Below are 19049 nucleotides of genomic sequence, written 5' to 3' on the forward strand. Positions count from 1 at the left end.
ATTGCCTCTCGAACATGCTGATGTAGAAAACAATCATCCCATAAATCCACAAAAGCCTTGCTAGTGTGTGAGTGAACAACCCACAAATTCCAGTCAATATCTGGGAAATTAAAATCTCCCATTATAAGACTCTGATTTACTGTATTTCCCTGTAGTTCCTTATTTTACTCATCAGGCCTATAACACGCTCCTGCTCTCAATTTTGATCTCCCAATGCTTATGTCACACCACACTGACTCGACACTGCACTGTCCACCGATGTCAACTGGCTTCACTTCCTTGGATTTTATGTGTTTCTTAACTAATAGCATAACCGCTCCTCCCTTCCTATACACATTGTACTCCCCAAATTCCAGTTCTGCATTCCTTATATCTGTGTGACACCACGTCTCTGATATCCCAACAATATCTGCCTCTGATGCTTTGTGCAATACCTCAAATTCATTTACCAAACTCCTAGCATTGGTGTACACGTAAGTATACATGCACCTGTTCCTATTCTTAGCTACCCTAACACAACCCATGTGTTTACTTGTACCGCAGTGACTCCCAGCAGTCTCTGAAATATCCTGAATCTTGTTTTCCAGGCTGCTGCTCATTCCAATAGAAGCAGTGCAAGAATCACTTTCACCTCTGCCAGTGGCTACTGTTAATCTATTAGTCCTTGTATCCCCCCCCCCCAAGCTAGCAGTTTTCTGACCCACCTAACACTGCCTTGATAGCATCAGCAAATGTTGTTGCACCCTTTTATTTAAGTGTATCCCATCCCTGTAAAGCAGTCTCTCCTGTTAACAAGTACAGACCAGGCTGAAAAAAATTCTACCCCTTGAACCTTGCACAATCTTTCCAGGGCCGAATTGACCAACAAGGCTTTCATGATCTACTCCCTCCTATCGTGTCTGGGTAGAATTGCAGACACTTTCAAATTCAGTCCTAATTCTCAGCTTTTTTTCAACAGTGACCTGTACTTGTTAAGTAATTCTGCCGGTCTCCTAATCTTAATATCATTAGTGCAACGTGTACAACTATATCACCTTTTGTGCCCTTAAAAGATGATATCTGCTCTACAATGTCATCAACTTTTGCCCCTGGCAGACATACCCTGGTCCTGTTCCACCTATCTTTTTTACAAAGCATGTTCCCTGTTTCCCTGACAATAGAGTCACCAACAACTACTAGTTCCTTCGGGACCAGCGCATTCTGCCTTGGGGGTTGTCTCTGTGTGATGTCCAAGTGCAAGCTCTGGCGTTGATGTGGGCAGCTGAGAGCTTGATGGGCCCCTCAATTTAGATGGGGAAGGGTTGACCAGAACTTAGCTCTAGAATATGGGTTCCAATAAGCAAAGTGGTGGTATTGCACTGTTTCATGAGAGTCATCTACCACCTAGTACTGCCTGGTAACATAGAGGGGAGGCATTCCTCTATGTGGTGTAGACACCACACCTCGACCCCTGCTTACGTTGGTTCACATCCTCTTGTAACCTCTATGCACAAGCACATGGTGGTCACCCACCACGTACTTGTGCATGGAGGTTATACCCAGGATTACTAACAGTCCCACCATCATGAAGGTGCAAGCAGAGGATTTGGCTGTCACAGACCGTCTGGACTTCGCCAAAATCGGGTCCACTTGACTTGAATGTCACCTGAATATCAGTTCCATCAGCGTTTTAGACTCCCAGGTAGCAAGTACAGCTTGCCTGGCATATCTGAGAGAATGTCTGTGACAACCTCAAGGACCAATTATACATTTAATTATACTATAGCTGAAATTAAAAAAAGCTAAAAAAAAAAAAACTAAAACATATTAGTGTACTTAGAACATTCATAAAATTCCATATGAACAGATTGTGTTGTCCATGATTTGATGACTTCCTACCCCACTTGTTGGACATATATGGACTATTGCACAAAAAAAAAAAAAAAAAAAAAAAAGCAATAAGAAATTACTTTTATTCATGAACTGAAAACATTTAATTTCTGATCTCCACGCATTTGCTCTCTGTTTCATCCTCCAGCTACAACGTATGGTATATGGATAGCCTATGTTATATGTATAAAAAAAATAACAATAATTGCCAGATTTCTGTTGGTCTGGTTTTAATTAAATTTGGTATGTCAACAAATAGAGCCAAATATAAAATTTTATAAAAATCCATTAACTAGAAATTGAGTAGGCATATTAAACCATATGCCTACTCAATTCCTAGTGCCATACAGATGGATAGATATGGTGAAAACAGTAAGTGCTTATATACTGATGCACCTAAAAAGGTGGTGTGTGTTAGATATGGGTTAACTTTATTTTCTCTCAGAATCAAGAATGCATTACATTGAGGTGACTTGTAAATATGTACAGTTAACTAGTCATACTACTGCCTTTATATAGACTCAGTGATCACTGAATTATGACCACCCTATCGGTAATTGGCTGTGCCACATAACACACAGCATAAAAAGCCAAACAACTTTTCATGCTGGAGTAGTGGTAATTTGCATCTGGTTGTGCAAGTCAAAGTGATAAAATAATAGTTATGGGACATAGTAAAGATGTTCAGTCTCAAAATGGCATGATTGTGGGAACTTGTGTGTCAGGTGCTTCCATATTGGAAATGGCAGGTCTTGTCGGTTGTTCAGAGCCCACTGTGGTTAAGGTGTACAAAGAATGGTGTCAAATTCGTTTTGCCTGTGACTTTCTGATCCTGCAGTTCCTGAACAATTTCTTCTTCTGAGACATTCATTAGGTTCCATTCAGAAATAGCACCTTTGGATGAATTTGAGTGTGGCATGTGGGAACACCTTAACCTGACGCACAAGGCCTGTTTTCTAACCTTAACTGGAACTCCACTAAATGAGGTGAGTCTGAGTAGAGACTCAGTGTTTGGAGTTGGTGGTTTCAACAAGCAGGTCACCAGATTTCAGTCGTCATACCATTTTCGGGGAGCTGGCAATGCTCTTAAGACATTTTTGAATAAGGAATGGTGATAGATTACCTAACGACTGGTTAGTTAGCAAATGCAGAATGAGAAAACTTGGCTTTTCCATTTGGGAAGCATCTGTCCTCAGTCTCATTGGGTTGGATGAGTCATTATCGAGTATATGCAAATCCAATGGATTTTGATTTGCAGTACTAATCGGTGGAAAATTTTCACAGTCCATGTTTTGCTCCTTTTGGCCCTGGGGGTTGGTTTTATCACCCAGGGTTCCAGCCCCGCCACAAGGTGACCAAGCTGCTAAGTTAGTTAGTACTATTAGAAACAGAAAGGTAACTTTCCTTTCTGGGCCTTTGCCTACTTCATGTAGTGCAAAAGAGCTACACTAATTAATAAATAAAGAAAATGGTTGTTGAAACAAAATATAATCTATCACTTGAAGGCTCTTTGGAGATAAGACTTTGAGGAACGCACAGAAATCGCTTGGTCATGGAATGCTTGGCACCCTCATTGGTCACTCTTGCTGTCCATGGTAGCTTTAGCATTCTGTATGTCCACATTTCAAATGCTTCTAGTTTTTTCGAGGTGTTAGTTTTCAGTGTCCATATCTCGGCACCATATAGCAAAACTGACCAAATTTAACATCTCTTCATCCAGATTCTAAGGTGGAGATCCAGGTTTCCATTGTCTCATTTAAGAAATACTGCCTGGCCATTTCAATCCTTGCTTTTATTTCCCTATCCGGTTCGTTTTTGTCATTGATTCAACAGCCTAGATATTTGATTTTGTAAACTCTCTCTACCAGCCTTCCGTTTAACACGAGGAGAGATGTTGGCATTGCCCCATTAAGGACCACTAGCTGTCTTGTTGATATTAATCCAGAGGCCCATTCTTTCACTTTCTTCACTCACACGATTGAGGAGTATCTGTAAGTCCTGCATATTAGTTGTACAAAGTACAGTGTCATCTGCATAGTGAAGGTTGTTAAATCACTCTACCATTGACAGATATTCCTTCATTTCTTCCATCTGATGCTCTCTTGAAGATGACCAGGGCAACCCCCAGGGCAATTCGGCCCTGGAAAGATTGTGCAAGGCTCGAGGGGTAGAATTTTTTTCAGCCTGGACTGTACTTGTTAACAGGAGAGATTGCTTCTACAGGGATGGGATACACTTAAATAGAAAGGGTGCAAGAATATTTGCTGATGCTATCGAGGCAGTGTTAGGTGGGTCGGAAAACTGCTAGCTTGGGGGGATACAAAGACCAATAGATTGACAGTAGCCACTGGCAGAGGTGAAAGAGATTCTTGCACTGCTTCTAATAGAATGAGCAGAAGCCTGAAAAACAAGATGCATGATATTTCAGAGACTGCTGGGAGCCATTGCGGTACAAGTAAACACATGGGTTGTGTTAGGGTAGCTAAGAATAGAAACAGGTGCAGGTATACTTGCGTGTACACCAATGCTAGAAGTTTAGTAAATAAATTTGATGAATTTGAGGTATTGCTCAAAACATCAAAAGCAGATATCGTTGGGATATCAGAGACGTGGTGTCACACAGATATAAGGGATGCAGAACTGGAATTTGGGGAGTACAACGTCTACAGAAAGGATAGGAAGGGGGGAGGGGTTATGCTATTAGTTAAGAAACACATAAAAACCAAGGAAGTGAAGCCAGTCAACATCGCTGGACAGTGCAGTGTTGAGTCAGTTTGGTGTGACATAAGCATTGGGAGATCAAAATTGAGAGTTGGAGTGTGCTATAGGCCTAATGACTCTGATGAGTATAATAAGAAACTGTACAGGGAAATACAGTGGGCCAGTAAATCAGAGAGTCTTATAATGGGAGATTTTAATTTCTCAGATATTGACTGGAATTTGGGGGCTGGTCACTCACACACTAGCAGGGCTTTTGTGGATTTATTGGATGATTGTTTTCTACATCAGCATGTTCGGGAGGCAACTAGAGGGAGTAATACTCTTGATTTGATTATCAGCAGTGATTCTTCATGCATTAAGAATCTGCAGATAAATGAACCACTAGGTGGCAGTGATCAGTGTGCTGAAGTGGGATTTACTCAAAGAGGTAACTACCATTAGGGGTAAAGGGAAGGGTTATTGCTTCCATAAAGGCGACTACGATGGACTGAGACAGTATTTAAATTCTATACAGTGGGACCAACTGATGATGTTACCAACAGCAAATTCAAAATGGGAAGCATTCAAAGAACTTATCTTGGAAGCTACTAGGCTTTACATACCAACTAAGAAATATTGTTCAAGGTTTAGGCAAAAATGGATGTCAGATGAACTAATGAGGCATATGGCAGAGAAGAAAAATGCATGGGATACTTACAAATTAACACATGACACAGAAGCCTATGATAGATACAAGTTGATATGCAACCAAGTTACAAAGGAGGTTAGGCAGGCGAAGACAGATTACGAGAAATCCTTGGCAAGGGATGCAAAGAAAAACAGCAAAGAGTTCTTTACTTATGTAAACTCTAGAAGGAAGGGGATGAATCAGATTGGTCCACTTGATATTGATGGGTCAACTGTTGATGATCCTGCTCAGGTAGCTAACAAACTAAATGAATATTTTGCATCGACATTCACACATGAGGAGTTATTCAGCGAGGGGAATGCCAGAGGTGTATTCAACTCTAGCAGTAAGCTACAGAATCTTGAAATAACTGGGAGTAAAGTGGAGGAGAAACTGTTGAAGATAAACACAAGAAAGGCACCTGGGGTGGATGGGATCTATCCAGTTATATTAAAGGAGGCAGCAAAGGAAGTAAGCAAACCCTTAGCCATAATTATGAGAGCTTCCTTGGACTCAGGGGAGGTACCCATAGACTGGAAATGTGCAAATGTGACCCCAATTCACAAAGGTGGATCAAAGGCTGACACAAGTAATTATAGACCTGTGAGCATAACTTCTGTTCCAGGAAAATTAATGGAGGCACTGGTTAAAGAAGCACTGCAGGATCATTTAGACAAGACTTCAGTTATAGCTCGGACACAGCATGGTTTTGTTAAGGGGAAGTCTTGCCTGACCAATTTGATTGGATACTATGATGCAGTCACAAAAGAACTGGATGCAGGGAATAGCTTTGATATTATATACTTGGATCTTAGAAAGGCTTTTGATACTGTTGCACATGGAAGACTGCTACACAAATTGGAGCAGTGTGACATTGGAGGCAAATTGCTGCTATGGATAAAGGGGTGGTTGAGGGGGAGAAGACAGAGTGGTAATCAATGTACACTGCTCATCGTGGACTAATGTTATTAGTGGAGTCCCTCAGGGCTCAGTGTTGGGTCCATTATTGTTTTCTGTATTTATAAATGATATTGATGATGGTATATCAAGCTTAATGTCCAAGTTTGCAGATGATAAAAGGTTGGCAGGGTTGTCAATGACACTATGCTGCTGCAACAGGATCTGGAAAGGTTGAGCAGATGGGCTGAGAGGTGGCAAATGAAGTTTAACATTGACAAATGTAAAGTACTACACATGGGAAACAGCAACCCCAGAGCAACGTATCAACTCTGTGGTACTACACTGACAGTGGTAGAGAATGAAAGGGACTTGGGGGTGGTTGTGCAGGCAGATATGAAGTTCTCTGAGCAGTGCAGACGGGCTGCAAGAGTAGCTCATGGAGTATTGTCAATGATATACAGGAATTTTTCCAGCAGGGATAAGGAGGTGATTATTCCCTTGTATAAGGCAATGGTCAGGCCACACCTAGAGTACTGTATACAGGTCTGGAGGCCACATTTCAAGAAGGATGTAGAGCTGCTGGAACGAGTACAAAGAAGGGAAACAAGATTAGTGAATGGAACAAAGGGGTGCTCTTACAAAGAAAGGCTTAAGTTTTGCAAATTACAGTGTCTGGAGACTAGGCACCAGCGAGGTGATCTGATAGAGGTGTACAAAGCCTTGAATGGTTTGAGCATGCTCAATGCTGATGGGATTTTTCCTCTAGCTCAGAATAATCACCTGAGAGGGCATAAATTCAAATTGAGGAAAGACAGATGTAGGATAGACGTGCGGAAATTTGCCTTTAGCCAGAGGGTGGTTGGTTGGTGGAACAGACTTCCATCCCTTGTAGTGGAGGTTGATAGCCTAAGTAAGTTTATGGCTCAGCTGGACAGGTATTTTGAACGAACAGAGGGGTGAAGTGGAAGTGGGTTTTTTTTTTTTTTTTTTTTTTTTGGCTGATGCTGCATAAGCTTGCTTTTTTGCATCAAATGCCTCTGCTAATGCTAATGACATCCGAGTAAATGTTAAACAGGAAGGAGAGTACACATTCATTGTTGATGTTTTCTGTCATCAACCACAACAGACTCCGTTTGGTTCCTGTAGTAGTGTTTGATTATTCGGATGTCCTTTTCATCAAGTCCAGACTCCTCAAGGATCTTGATCAGATCGGTGTGTTGGACTCGATCAAAGGCCTTCTCTCAAAGTCAATAAAAAACAAAGATCAGCATCAATCTGTTGTTCTCTGCACCATGACCTGGGCACAAAATAGTGTGCCCAGGTCATGGGCACACTATTTTGTAGAGTCTTTCCTACAAAATTAGCAGTCTTTCCCTAAACCCAAACTGTGCATTCTCCATAGACTCCTCGCAATTCCTGAAAATCCGATTTTGAATTATTTTAAGAAAATTGAGGATCTGGCTAATCAAGCTGATTAGTCTGAAGACTCCACAAGCCCTGGTGTTTAGTTTTTTGGAGTGAGTGATGAACATTGATGTTAGCCAGTCCCAAGGGATGTTGCCATGTCGTAAATTCCGTACAATTCAACAAGAATGTCAGTGTTTTTGTAGTTGAGCAATTTGACTATTTCCACTGTGATTTTATCAGCTCCTTTGGCTTTTCCCTTCTTCATTGATTTAATCACCCTCTCCACCTCAGATCTTAGGATTGATGGTCCTGCCACTGCATTGTTGTTGTCGTCTAACTCACGTTCACTGTCGGCGAAGAGGTCTTTTATGTGTTTAGTCCATGTCCAGTTTTTCTGATTCTTTCGTGATAATCTCATCTTTGTCATTTCGGACTGAAATTGGTTGTTTCCTTCTATTAATTCCTGAAATCTCTTTGTGAAGATTGAAATCATTATGTTTTTCTTGCAGAGCTTCCATTTCTCTGTGTTTTTCTGTGATCCAGCTCTCTTTAGCTCCTTTAATTTTGTTCTTAATCAGTCTATTCACCTCCTTATATATTAGTGCATTGTAGTTCTTAAATGCTCTTTGCTTCTCCATGAGTGTCAAACTTTCATCTGTCATCCAGTCCTTCAGACATTTTCCATAACCTAGAACTTCTGAGCTTGTTTCAGTCAGAGCAGGTTTAAAACTGTTCCAAAGATCTTCCACTCTACCCTCTCCTCCTGCCTATAGATTTGTTGCAATCTTTCGTTAAGGCATGTCTTCATTAACTGATATGTTTCTGGATATTTTTAACTTCTCTAAATGAAACTTCTTCATCGGTTGCTATTTCCTAGTAGCCTTCAATCTTAGCTTGATCTCACTTATGACTAGATTGTGGCCCGAATCAGTATCTGCACTTGGATATGTCTTGGTGCTTTTCATAATGCTCCAGAAATTCTGAATAATCATGATATAGTCAATTTTGTTTCTGACCACATTTTGTGTGCTGTCTAGGGGAAACTTCCATGTACAGATCCTTCTCTTGGGGAGTTGAAATGAGGTGTTAATAATCAAGTTCTCCTCTTTGAAAATTGTACCAGCCGATCCACTCCTTCATTCCTTGCTCCAAGACCAAATTCTCCTACACTTTCACCAGATCTACCATAATGATATTTAGATCTTGTTTCCTTTGTTAGTTTGACTACTTCTTTCAGCTCTGTATAGAAACATTCAATTTCCACATCTTCCTTATCAGCCACCAGAGCACATATTTGAATTATGTTCACATTTAATGGTTGGACCTTTCAGTGGAGTAACATTCACTCAGAGCATAGCACAAAGTTGAGGATGCTTTTGGAGACATCCTTGGTGACTAGGATCCCCACTCCATGCTGGTGTATGTTGTTGTCATTTCCAGAGTAGTACAAGATCCTGTCTTTGGAAACACATGTGTCTAAACTAGGCCATCTAGTTTCACATAGCCTCATCACCTGTATATTAAGTCTTTTCATCTCCTAGATCACATTATTAAGCTTTCCTGCAGCAAACTGCATTCTTATGTTCCAATTTGCAAAAGATTCACCATTTTGAGCCTGGGAATTGTTAACACACCGGTCTCATCAAAGGGACGCCAGCAATTTTTCTTGCCATGGTGATTGTTCTATAGATATAGTAATGCAGTGCTGTAATGGCATAATCTATCACTAAGCTGTTAGGACAGTGACTGTTCAGATAGATCCCCACTCATTGCCTGTACTGTAGGAGCTGCTGAGACCACGTTCTCATACGTATGCTGGCTTACTGGGCTAAAGAGTCATACGTACCCTGGTTTGAATTGGAGTTTCTTTCTCTGAGGTATTCCCTTAGTCTGGCTCCTACCTCACGAAGACTCATCCAGCTTGGGTGACCCTACTAGTAGCTACACTACTGCCGGCATGGCTCTCGAGGTTGTTAGAGCATGCTTGTTTGTTTATTTGTTTTTTTAGGAGCATTAGCAACTAAGGCCATATTGCTCCGGGGATATGCGGTGGTCATTCCCTGACCTTTCCACATCCTCCGTATTTGGTGGGCTTGAACCCCGGTCTAATCAAGAAGCATGTGCTACGCACTGCTGCTCCTGCCCACCTGGCTATGGAGGTGCCCTCAGAGCATGCAAGCCCCATCACTGCAACAAGCTGAAGATACCATCAAGGGGTAATAAATACCCCTTGATGGTATAATAAATATAGAAAACAACAATTAGTCCAGAGCTGAACCTCAGGGTACTCCACAAATATTAGTCCAAGAACAGTGCTCATTGATTAAGTTTTCCCCCCACTCACCCATTTCTTTATCCATAGTAGTAACTTGCCCCTAATGCCACACTACTGCAGTTTGTATGGCAATCTCACATGGAACAGTGTCAAAAGCTTTTCTGAAATCTAAGAATATGATGTCAAAATTATTTTTTACTTTTAGTTCCTTTATTACTGCATTATGGTATCCACTCAATTGTTCAGAGAAGATTGTCCCTTAATAAATCAATGCTGTGACTGCTGCATAACTGCATTCCTGTCCAGATGGTTCTGTACTATTACTTTAACTATTGACTCCATTATTTTTTCTGGAACAGAAGTCAAGCTTACAGGTCTGTAATACCCACTTCACTCTTTGATCCATCCCCTTTGTGAATTGGGGATACATTTGCATGTCTTCAGCATCAACAGGCATTGCGTGCCAGTTTTCAAGTACTTGGTTTAATCTGGAATTTAAATAAATGATAGATTAAATAATTCAAAAAACCTGATAATTTGTATTTAATGATAAATATGAGTTGTGCAGAGCAGTATATTTGGATTGGTTTAACTTAACAGAAGTTTTTTGTGGCTTTCAAAATAGGTATGTCTCAAAATGATATACCACAGGAACTCTTATGTAATGAAAGGTAATATGGTATTTTCTCGAATATGCTGTGCAGGTCCCCCCCCCCCCCTAAATAAAATGGAAACAAATTTTGGGTGCACGACTTACTCACAAATCTAATCCGAAGCTTGAGATTTCTCCTAAGGCCGTGGCCACCAAGCAGAACCTCTGCTAAAAACATTAGTCCACATAGAGCAGTGTCCATTTATTACCACTCTCTGCCATCTCCCACCCCTTTATCCATTGAATTAACTTACCCTTAATGCCATACCACTCCAATTGGTACAGCAGTCTTCCATGTGCAACAGTATCAAAAACTTTGCTGAAATCCAAGTATATGATATCAAAATTATTTTTTGCAACCAGTTCCTTTGTGACCACATCGTTGTATTCAATTAAATTTGTCAGACAAGACTTCCCCTTAACAAACCCATGCTCTGTCTGAACTATTACTGTTGTCTTGTCTAGGTGATCCTGTATTACATCTTTAACCAGTGACTCCATTATTTTCCCCTGAACAGAAGTTAAACTAACAGGTCTATAATTATTTGTGTCACCCTTTGTGAATTGGGGATATGTTTGCCCATCTAGTTCATGGAGACCTCCCCTGACTCCAAGGATGCTCTCATAATTATGGCTAAGGGTTTGCTTACTTCCCTTTCTGCCTCCTCCTCCATTATAACTGGATAGATTTCATCTGCCTTTATGTTTAACTTCAACAATTTTCTCCTCCACTTTACTCTCAGTTATTACAAAATCACTTATCTCCCTGTTAGTTTGGTAAACTTCTGGTATTCCCTTCTTCGAATAACTCATGTGTGAATGTAGATGCAAAATACCTATTCTGTTTATCAGCTACTTGAGCAGGATCATCAATAGTCGAACCATCTATGTTAAGTGGACCAATCTGATTCATCCCCTTCCTTCTAAAGTTTACATAAGTAAAGAACTCTTTGCTGTTTTTCTTTGCGTCCTTTGCCAAAAATTTCTTGTAATCTCCCTTTGCCTGCCTGACCTCCTTTGTGACTTGATTACAGACTAGCTTATATCTGCCATAGGCTTCTGTGTCGCCTGATAAATCACATGCATTTTTCTTTTCTGTCACAAGCCTCATTAATTCATCCGACATTCATTTAGGCTTGAACAGTATTTCTTAGTACTTATGAAAAGCCTAGTAGCCTCCAAGTTTAAGTCCCTGAAGGCTTCCCATTTAGAATTCACCGTTGGTAACATCATCAGTTGTTACCAACTTCATCCACTTAAAAAATGCTTCATCTACATCTTCCCAAAGGCACAATTTTGCATGCTTCCAACTGGATGTCATTTCTTCAAACAGTTTGAAAATTAAAATAGGATTTTTCAGAATGGTATTGAATTTAAAAATAGAAAATTGATATCAATAGAAATCAATTTTCTATCAATAGAAAATAGAATTTAAAAACTGTCTGAGACCACTGTAGTCATCTTTACGAAAAGAAAAAAAACCCTTACCCTTGATGGTAGTTACATGTTTAAGTAAATCCCACATCAGTACACCGATCACTGTCACCTAGTGGTTCCTTTATCCCCAAATTCTTAATACATGAATAATCACTGCTGATAATCAGATCAAGGGTATTACTCCCTCTGGTTGCCCCTCGAACATGTTTCTGTAGAAAATAATCCTCCGATTAATCCACAAAAGCATTGCTAGCATGCGAGTGACCACACCACAAGTTTCAGTCAATCTCTGGAAAGTTAAAATTCCCCATTAGAAGACATTCTGATTTACTGGTCCATTCTATTTCTCTGCACAACTGTTCATTGTATTCATTAGGCCTATAACATACTCCTACTCTCATTTTCTCCTTCCCTGTTCGATTGCAAACAGACTCAACATTGCACTGTCCACCCACGTCAATTAGATGCACTTCCTTAGATTTTGTTTCTTAACTAACAGCATAGCCCTTCCTATCCCGTCTGTCCTTTTTGTACACATTGTACTCCCCAAATTCCTCTACACTGCTTATATCTGTGTGACATGTCTCTGATATCCCAACAATATCAGCCTTTAATGCCTTGGTCAGCACTTCAAATTCATCAATTTTATTTACCATACTTCTAGCATTAATGTACATGCGAGTATACATGCACTTATTCTTACTCTTAGTTACCCTAACACAGCCCATGTGTTTACTTGTTCCATGATGACTCACAGTAGCTCTTGAAGTATCCAGCAACTTGCTCTCAAAGCTGCTGCTCTTTACAATAGAAGCATTGCAAGAATCACTTTTGCCTCTGCCTGCTGCGGCTACCGTTAATCTTTTAGTCTGTGAATTCCCTAAAGCTAGCAGTTTTCCGACCCATCTAACACTGCTTCGATAGCATCAGCAAATATTCTTGCACCCTTTCTATTTAAGTGTATCCCATCCCTGTAGAAGCATCTCTCCTGTTAGCAAGCACAGACCATGCTGAAAAACATTGTATCCCATGAGCCTTGCACAGTCTCTTCAGGGCCGAATTGATTGACAAGGCTGTCATCATATACTCTCTCCTATTGATTCTGGACAAAATTGCAGACACTTTCAAATTTAACCCTAACCCACGACTTTCTTCCAGCATTGACCTGTACTTGTTAAGTAAATCTGCAGATCTCTTACTCCTAAGGTCATTAGTGCCAACGTGTACAACAGTGTCACCTTTTGTGCCCTTAAAAGATATCTGCCCTACAATGTCTGTCTGTCTTTTTACTGTCTAATCGATCATCTGGGATTTTATTTTTACTGTCTATCCCAGAAAATCAAGAGTCCACTTTATATATATATATATATATATATATAAAAAAAAATAGGGTATGTGGCTTATTCACAGGCAGTGTATTTGAGAAAAGATAGTATTACAGACTTGTTTAAGGTCTCATGTTAATATATAGTAATGAATATTCATTGATGTGAAGTTAGTAAATTCAAACAAATGTAGCAGTAATTGTGAAATTAATTTCTTTCATTATTAGAAATATGCTGTTAAACCTGCAACACATGCATTTAGGGAATAAGGAAGGAGTCAAATCTGCTCAGAATAACGAAGAGTGTAGAGATTGGATGATATCGAGGAACCGCTCTTTTAAGTGGTGTTGTATTGTTTACATACAATAGGACAATGATGTTGGGATAAAAAATGTTCATTTTAATATTGCCCTTGAGAAAATTCACTAGAGATTGATAAAGGCAAACCAATAAAACAAAAATATTTTGTTTTCTTTAAAAGCAAAAGTGAACAGGAGTAGAAGGTAAAGTAGTAGATTTGAAATAAAAGTTTTGTTATGCCTTTGTTTTTCTCAGATTTATGTTCTGTTTTCATGAAATGTCTTGCTAGATAAGTGTTAATTCTAGTTTGGTTTCAAGGACTGGTATACAGCAGACAAAAATTTTCAGTTGTATGGTAAATAGATCAGTTTATAAATTATGTAATGATTTTAGTAGCTCTTGTATTTTTAATAATACAGTAGTATAAAAATATAAAGAGTTGGTTATATGTCCAAGTATGAAAGATTTTTCAGTTGGAACTACATTTCATGAAATAAATATCACCTTAACACATTTAACTGTTTTGACATTCAAAGCAGTATTAAGAATATCTGAAAAAAAAACTGGATTGTAGTGCAGTCATTTTTCAATAATTAATTCCAGAGAGAGTCCTGTTTTGATTGAAAATTGTAATACTAGATATTAGTTTCTCTGGTAATTTAGAGATGTAAATAAATCCTTATCCCATAATGAGTTCTTTAAAAAAAATTTTTGAAATAAATTTTATCATAATAGTGTAATTCCAGGTTCATATATATATATATATATATATACATAAAAAAAAGAAAAACCCAAAGTAAGTGACCTCATGAATTTTATGCAGAATATTAATATTCTAAGCTTGTAAGAAAGACTAAAAACATTTTATCATGGTTTTACTTCTCTCATGTAAGCAGTCTTTCATTGTCAACAAGATACTATTTATTGAAATACTTTAGGATAAACATCATCATCTATCATCATTCGGTTATTCCACGGGTCGACGTAAGATAAACAGTACTCCAAAAACAAGGTATATGCTGCTGTTTATTTAAAGTGTTACCACAAAGAGTTTGAGTTGTTTCGATGAGATGATTACCATACCATTTTATTTCCTGGAGCTCACTTTACCTTATATACACTCGAACCTCTATATAATGAAATCAATCATTCCCTTGAAAAAATTCATTATACAGAAATATGACCTTTTCAACAATGAAAAATATTGTAAATTCAGAAATATAAAGGTGGGAAAGAAGTGGGAATGAATAAATTTTCTAACATGATGCCCACAATTACACTTAAACAGTACACTTAAGAATTATGTCATAAAATATTTGATTATTTTTTTTGTTGTACACTGGATTCTACTCTACACCGTTCATAAAAATGTTTGCATTTGTTTGAACTTTAAACACTTAGATATATTTTCTGTTACATTTTCTTCCCACTGAAGGCCTTGATGCAAAGTTTTCAATGCTGCCCGCAATTATTTGGAAGGTTTAATATTACCATTTTCATCCAACTCATTGTCAATATTGTCACTAGTTCTTTAAATACTCTCCAAAATGTTGGAGTCACTCAGATATTCAGCTGCTATGACATCATTATCAACTCCTAAAAATTTGTCAAGAACAATTTCTCCACTGCTCAAACCTCGCTTGGAACTCTTCCCAAGATTGCTCAATGTCTTGTAGTAGTTCATCCCTCTCATCTCTGTTAATTAACATTTTAGCAAAACCTGCTTTTTCGAAACAATTCACAAAACAATGTGGAGTCAAGATGTGACTGAAACAATTGTTGTTTCCGTCACATCTTGACTCCACACTTTTGCCAACTCTGATATTCACAAATCTATAGGTTGGTTGGTTTCTATTGTCAGTATAAATTTTTTCAGTATGCGCCTTTGGTAGTGTATTTTCAAATTCTTGTTAATGCCTTAGTCGCAGTTAAGACGAATTATTCAGAAGGAAGAAAACAAGCGTCACACTTGTAAGTTTCAAAATTACTGAGTGAAGATGGACAGGGCAGTTGTCGACAGTCAACGCAGTTTTTCTGTTTTCTTTCGTCATCTATCTAAATTTAAAATCCACTGCTCAAAAATTTCACTTGTCATTCAAAGTTTTTTGTTGTAGTCCAACTCAAGACTTTATTCCTTTGAAACAGCGGGGTTATTTACTTTTGCCTCTTACCAAAAGCTTCAGTTTTTATTACCATACATATTTGCAACCAAGATTGTAATTCTCTCCTTACTATTTTTACCACCTAAATATTTATCACCTTTAAAAGTTGTCAGTGTCTTGTTCGGCAGACATTTAAAAAATAGACATGTTTCATCAACGTTGAATATGTCTTTGGACTCGTAGTCCTCCATAACTTTTTTAAAAACTTTCTTTCCAATGGGTATAGTCTTCTTCGATTGCAACTCCATTTTCATCAGAAATAACTTTTTCAAGTAAGCTATGATGCTCTTTAAATTTGTCCAGCCAACCAGAACTGGCTTGGAATGTTTTGTGCCCCAGAAAATATGCATACTCCATAGCCTTTTCTTTTAATAGTTCTGATATCAGCATGTTTTGGTCTTGAATCAACTTCATCCACTTAAAAACTGTTTCATCTACATCTTCCCAAAGGCATAATTTTGCATGCTTCTGACTGGGTCCCATTTCTCAAACAGTTTGAGAATCGAAATAGGGTTTTTCAGAATGGTTGATACGCTAGTGGCAGGGACATCGAATTTTAAAGCGTTTTTTTTTTTTTTTTTTTTTTTTAATGCCGCGATCTACACTATTAAGCACTTCCACTTTTTCACACTATACTCAAGGATTTCCTCTTAAACACTGTAAGGTTACTTGCACAGCAGTTAAAACAAAGCTGAAATTAGGGCCCCACTTGTAGCTACCATGTAAACAGAGACAGGTGAAATTTAGTGAAAGTGTGGATGACTCATTTCTTCAAAACAAATGAGTTTCCGAGATAAAGGAAAATCACTCTCTCTCCTAATTCTCTAATAGGATGCTTACAGTAGAAAATAGGTTTACCAGAGCCAATGTCCGTGTCAGGAATATGCCTTAATCTTTGCCAATGGCTGTGGACAGCTGACCAGCAGGATTTCTTGGCATAGCAGTGTATAACTTGTATAGATTTCTCTTCTTTTTTTAGCCATTGCTTACCCACTGCTGGGCAAAGGCCTCTCCCAAACTTCCATCTTTTTCTATACCAGGCTGTGGTTGGCCAGTTTCTTCCTGCAGGGTTTTACGGGCACCATTAAATTGTAAAATGTTTTAGCTCTTAATTTGTGCTTTCTACAGCATCAGCTTTATAGCCTAAAGGCCAGAGGTGCAAACAATTTGTATCCAGGGCTCTCGAAATCAGTTTATCTGGAAATTTTCTTTGTTATAGGAAAACTATTTTAAATGTAATGACCAGGGGGAAATCAAAAAATTTGGCTATATGGAAGGTTGTTAAAGAGAGGTCCGACTGTATTTTTAAAAATACATTTCAAAGCTTCCATGGTATCTCTATGAGGAAGAAAAGGTCACTTCTTTTATCGGCCATTTGGTTAGTGTTGGGGCGAGGTATACATATGCTTTCTGATAAGATGGCAATACCACTGAAGTAGCTGTCGGAGTACTTCCCATTTTTAGGAATGCTGTTGGAGTTATTTTAATAAGTGGAAATTTGCTTATAATTAAGTCAGCTGCTTAGGAGAGAAGCAAAATCATGATTAAGATTTTTCTCCCATTTTATTTCTCTCGTGCATAACTAATTTCTAATTATCAACAATAAAACAGTAAATGGAATAAAAAATATTTTTTTGCTATTTTGCAACTTAAATTGCACCATGTTAGCTAACACTTTTTTTTTTAAAATGTATTATGATAGTCAATTCATAAAAATGAAGTTATTGCCACAAAGTAGTATATGCAATTTTTTCTCATGAGGCTAGTTATTACTGTTTAACTGTGTTTGCCAGTTTAGAAATTAAAATATGCTAGGCCTTTCATAACAATATTGTACTTTATTAATTTAAAAATATTCTTACTTTCGGTTAATGGAAGATGAATGTGATCCTTTCTCAGTGAAGAAAAAAAGTCTTGAGGACTAAAGAATATTTTCAGATTAAAAATCATTTATGTAACTGGTAGTTTGATTAGCTGTTGTCATGATATTCTTTTGGTGATTTCCTCTCCCCCTTAATCTTGTAAAAAATGAACAGTTTATACATCCTTGATACATTCGCACGTTGAGTACAGCTTTAATTTAAACTGTTGTATGGTATAGAGAATATCATATATAGAAGAAATACTGTCCTATATTGAAACTGAAATTAGTTTTATATAGTGAACTATTATTTACAAGAATATCAGTAAAATATGTTCAAACAGTTCTAACTTTATATTTGCCAGAGTATATACTATACTGATAAGGATATCTTTCTATGAAACAAAACTAATTATAACATAGGGACAAGAAAGTACAGGGTCTGTGTTTTCAATGTTAGCTTCATGGATTTTCTTGACCCAATTACATATCAATCTCCCTGATATGAGATATACATAATGCTTAGATAAGTAAACTCAATGTTTGAACACGTTTAATTCAAATATAACATGTTACCAGTTTATCCGTGCAATAGATTTTGCTGTATAATAAAATTATTTTGATATAAGGTCTACAGGAAGCGAAGAATTAGACAATCCGTAACCTGTTAGAAAATTTTGTGGCTCTTTTTTAATGTGGAACTGGTACAAGTAGTTATAATGAGGCTGCAGACTCTTGTGCTCACAGATGGCTGAATCAAGTATAAAAAGTAAATTGTGCAACTTGAAATTGGAAATCATTTTCATGTGGCACTTTATGTAGAATGATACAAAAAGAAGTAAACTGTCAAAAAAAAAAAAAAAAATCAGAGAATTAAAAATTGGCATTTATTATTACTGAGATATGCAGAAATGGGGGAGAGAGAGAATCTCAGTTTCCCATGGATCTAACAAGCTCTCACTATGAGTTTCACGTGATCAATTGTCAATTTCTTCCTAGCCCTTTGCCAAGTGCTTTTCATTGTCTGTGATAATTGATGTAACTGCCTCAATGATACTGGGTTTCAGTGTAGGAATGGTACAAACACAGCATCCTCCACATATTTCTTGAAATACCACCAAATTTAATGATATGCACTGAAAGACATTAGTGACTGCTCACATTTAGTCTGTATAATGAATAAGTGTCAGTACATTTACAACATTCAATGAAAAATGTCTGGACTTTGTACATATGATTTTTGAAAGAAAAAAAAATATATATATTATAATCCCATTGTCTGTTTTTATTTTTATTAGTAGCATTAATGACTAAGAGATTAGTGTGCCATCCATTTTGTTTGTATCATATTTGTTGAAAGGTTAGGTTAGTTTAACTGAGCATTTATTATTTATTTATTTTTTTTTAAGAGAATTTGTGAAAAAAGATCACTTTTAATTTGTTGAGTGATGTTACTGTGCCGTGGTCATCAAC

The 19049-nt window shown here is 37.8% G+C and overlaps 1 protein-coding gene across 1 annotated transcript in view; it reads left to right on the forward strand.

Annotated features, from left to right (window-relative positions):
* The window catches only part of LOC150086796 (uncharacterized), a 108119-nt gene extending 94450 nt beyond the window's left edge, over nt 1-13669 (forward strand). The window contains exon 7 of the mRNA XM_090371582.1: nt 13481-13669. Within this exon, the coding sequence (XP_090227708.1) occupies nt 13481-13522 (42 nt within the window). The 3' untranslated portion in view covers nt 13523-13669. The remainder of the gene's footprint in view (nt 1-13480) is intronic.
* The last annotated feature ends 5380 nt before the right edge of the window (nt 13670-19049 follow it).

The sequence above is a fragment of the Mastigoproctus giganteus genome, chromosome 4, assembly GCF_048544385.1.
Source record: "Mastigoproctus giganteus isolate SK-2022 chromosome 4, ASM4854438v1, whole genome shotgun sequence".
NCBI lineage: Eukaryota > Metazoa > Arthropoda > Arachnida > Uropygi > Thelyphonidae > Mastigoproctus > Mastigoproctus giganteus.